The 2,582-nt window shown below is 44.5% G+C and overlaps 1 protein-coding gene across 1 annotated transcript; it reads right to left on the bottom strand.

The window, feature by feature from the left end:
• Positions 1 to 242: 242 nt before the first annotated feature.
• LOC127341919 (F-box protein At5g07610-like) lies at positions 243 to 2,022 on the bottom strand. The gene is made up of 2 exons (XM_051367857.2): positions 1,765 to 2,022; positions 243 to 1,659 (listed from the first exon to the last, which is right to left on the bottom strand). Exon 2 carries the CDS (start codon positions 1,635 to 1,637, stop codon positions 501 to 503), a length of 1,137 nt encoding a protein of 378 aa, XP_051223817.1. The 5' UTR covers positions 1,638 to 1,659; positions 1,765 to 2,022; the 3' UTR covers positions 243 to 500.
• Between the last annotated feature and the right edge of the window lie 560 nt (positions 2,023 to 2,582).

Genomic DNA, 2,582 nt, shown 5'->3' with positions numbered 1-2,582 from the left:
TCCATGCATCATCTTATTACAAACAGTCAAAGTGGTATGCAGTTCAGATGACGAAATAAGAGGGCGATATACTAATGGTTTGACACTACCCTATGCAAAGAAATATGGTGTACTTCATTATCTCACGTTATTTGATGGATTACAAGTTGCATCACTAGGATAAACTCCGTGAGGAAAAACGGATGAGAAAGAATATACATTGAAACATATATAATGAGCTGACATGAGTTAACAAGAATAAGTAGAAGGAAGCACATCAAATAAGTAACTACACTGAAATAGCTACCTGGTGCAATAGACAAAAGGTTTGCTTACATACTGTTCGACATTTGCTAACAATATTGAGAGACATAAGGAAGCCGCTTTTAGGCACCAAACGATTAGAACATCAAACTAATGTGGACTTAGGACATATATCCATGGCACCGCTATGGCCATAAACTGGACGGTCTTACTCCTTGAACATAGATAATAATGTCATGTATCAAGTGTGAAAGACTTCAGTTTTCATCAGACAACCACTTTGAGAAGCAGGGAACATATGGTATGTATGTAAAAGCACAGGAGGGTCCAGGAGCGCAGATCGCTTTCACTACCCCGCTATCCATATCGTATGACACAATACCATCACTATTCCCATGCCACCCCGCATGAAAGAAAATCAGATGCCGGTCAGGATGGATTGCAATCACCTCTCTGTATCCGCGAAAATGGACGTGACGCCATTCAGGCAGCGGTGCTGTGCAGACAGAATGCTTTAGGATCCAGTGTTGGGTATGGTAATCCTCGAGAGCCCAAACCGATAGATGGCGGTTTTCACTCTTATGTAACTGCACCAAATACAGGTGCCCCTGCGACAGCCCGATCAAACAGTTGGAATGTATTTCCTGAGGTGCCGGTATTTCCCCCCATCTGTTCAGCTCCATGTCCACGGTGACTACCGAAGAAGCAACGGTAGCGAAATGCATGATGCCGTTATAAAGCACGCTTCTGGAAGCACTGTCCACTCTACAATCGCTACCCCACCCGCTCTGCCGGTAAGTCCAGGCTCCAGTTTTGGATGAGTAGACTGCTACTCCAGCGACGTCAGTGTTCAGACCAGGCCGGTGACTGACGAGCAGAAATACTCTGAAGTGAGACGACGCAGCTGGGTCGAAAGCCAAACGCACGATGGGGCTTCGTGCCATTTTCTCTGTCTCCGGCAAACGGATCCAGTTCTTAGTCGCAGGATTACACACGACATAGAAATATTCACGCTTGGGAAACGAGGTGGCGCAGCGGCAGAGCAGAAGACCATTGGAGGAGTCGATGAGTAGGATCTTATAATAGCTGGGCATGAAGGAAAGAGAGGGGTCGACCATAGGCTGCCCTCTCCCTGACACATTGGTGAATTGGCGACGGAACTCACAGTGATGCGACCCTGTGGTTATGCTGCGGTAGAAGAAGCCGGACAGGGTCTGGGGCGACTTTTTGCGGATCTCGGGATCGGAGCAGAGGGCGAGCCATGATTTGGACACGCACTTGAAGCGGCAGAGCGAGATGTACGGTACCCGGGAGAGGATGTGGAAGACGAGGTCGTCGGTGAGAAGGCTGGCCGGCGACAGCCGTCGCCGCGTATTCCTAATGTTCTCCTCCATCCCGTAGGGTCGGGGATCCAATCTGCAAAGGAAGGAACAACCGGAAAAGTAAATCAAAACACACAAAATCTGACTCATGTAAGCATCTGATAAGATGCAAGCAATGGGCAGATAACAGCGGTCTCACCTGCAGCTGCCCACTCCCAGCAGCAGGCTCCAGGGGACCGATCCCTCTCCCAGGAGCAGCGTGTTCTCGGTGCCGTGCCGGCGCGAACAAGAAAGGCGACACCCAACGGCGAGAGAACCCCGCCAAGCCGGTAGAGACAACAACAACAAGGAGCAGCAGGTGGCGCGGACGGGAGGGGAACCACCGCCACCGCCACCCAGAATCGCCTCCGGAGATCCAACTCAATCACCACCGGTCAAAGCCGCAGAGGAACCAGGAAGAAAGGGCCCAGTCCTATACACTGACCAGGCGCCGCACACCCTGGCCGGGTATTGGGCCTGGCCTCTTTAGCTTTCTTTTTCGTTATCTGTTATACTATTTTTAAATTTGTTTTCCTATTTTCTGTTTTCTTTTTTGTTTTGTTTTCTGTTTATTTTTTTATTACAATTCGAAAAAGTTCAAATTCGAGAATTATTAAAATTTGAAAAAAATTCAAATAAGAAAATGTTTAAATTCAAAAATTATTCAAATATGAAAATTGTTCAACAATGAGAAAGTTGTTCAAATTCAAAAATAGTTCAAATACAAAAATTGTTCAAATCCGGAAAATATTCAAATTCAGAAATTGTTCATGTATAAAATATTCGAAAATAATGTTTCCCAGATTTTAGAAAATGTAAAATTTAAAATATATTCGTATTTTAAAAATGTTCAATTTTTTTTAAAAAATAGATTTTGAAAAAAGTTTAGTTTTCCAAAAATCATATTTTTTATTTTTAAAAAATGTAAAAAAAAAGAAACACCAAAAGGAGAAAAACAGATAAAGAAAAAAAAACGAC

Source organism: Lolium perenne, chromosome 3 (assembly GCF_019359855.2).
Source record: "Lolium perenne isolate Kyuss_39 chromosome 3, Kyuss_2.0, whole genome shotgun sequence".
NCBI lineage: Eukaryota > Viridiplantae > Streptophyta > Magnoliopsida > Poales > Poaceae > Lolium > Lolium perenne.
This window is presented reverse-complemented; position numbering and strand designations above follow the sequence as displayed.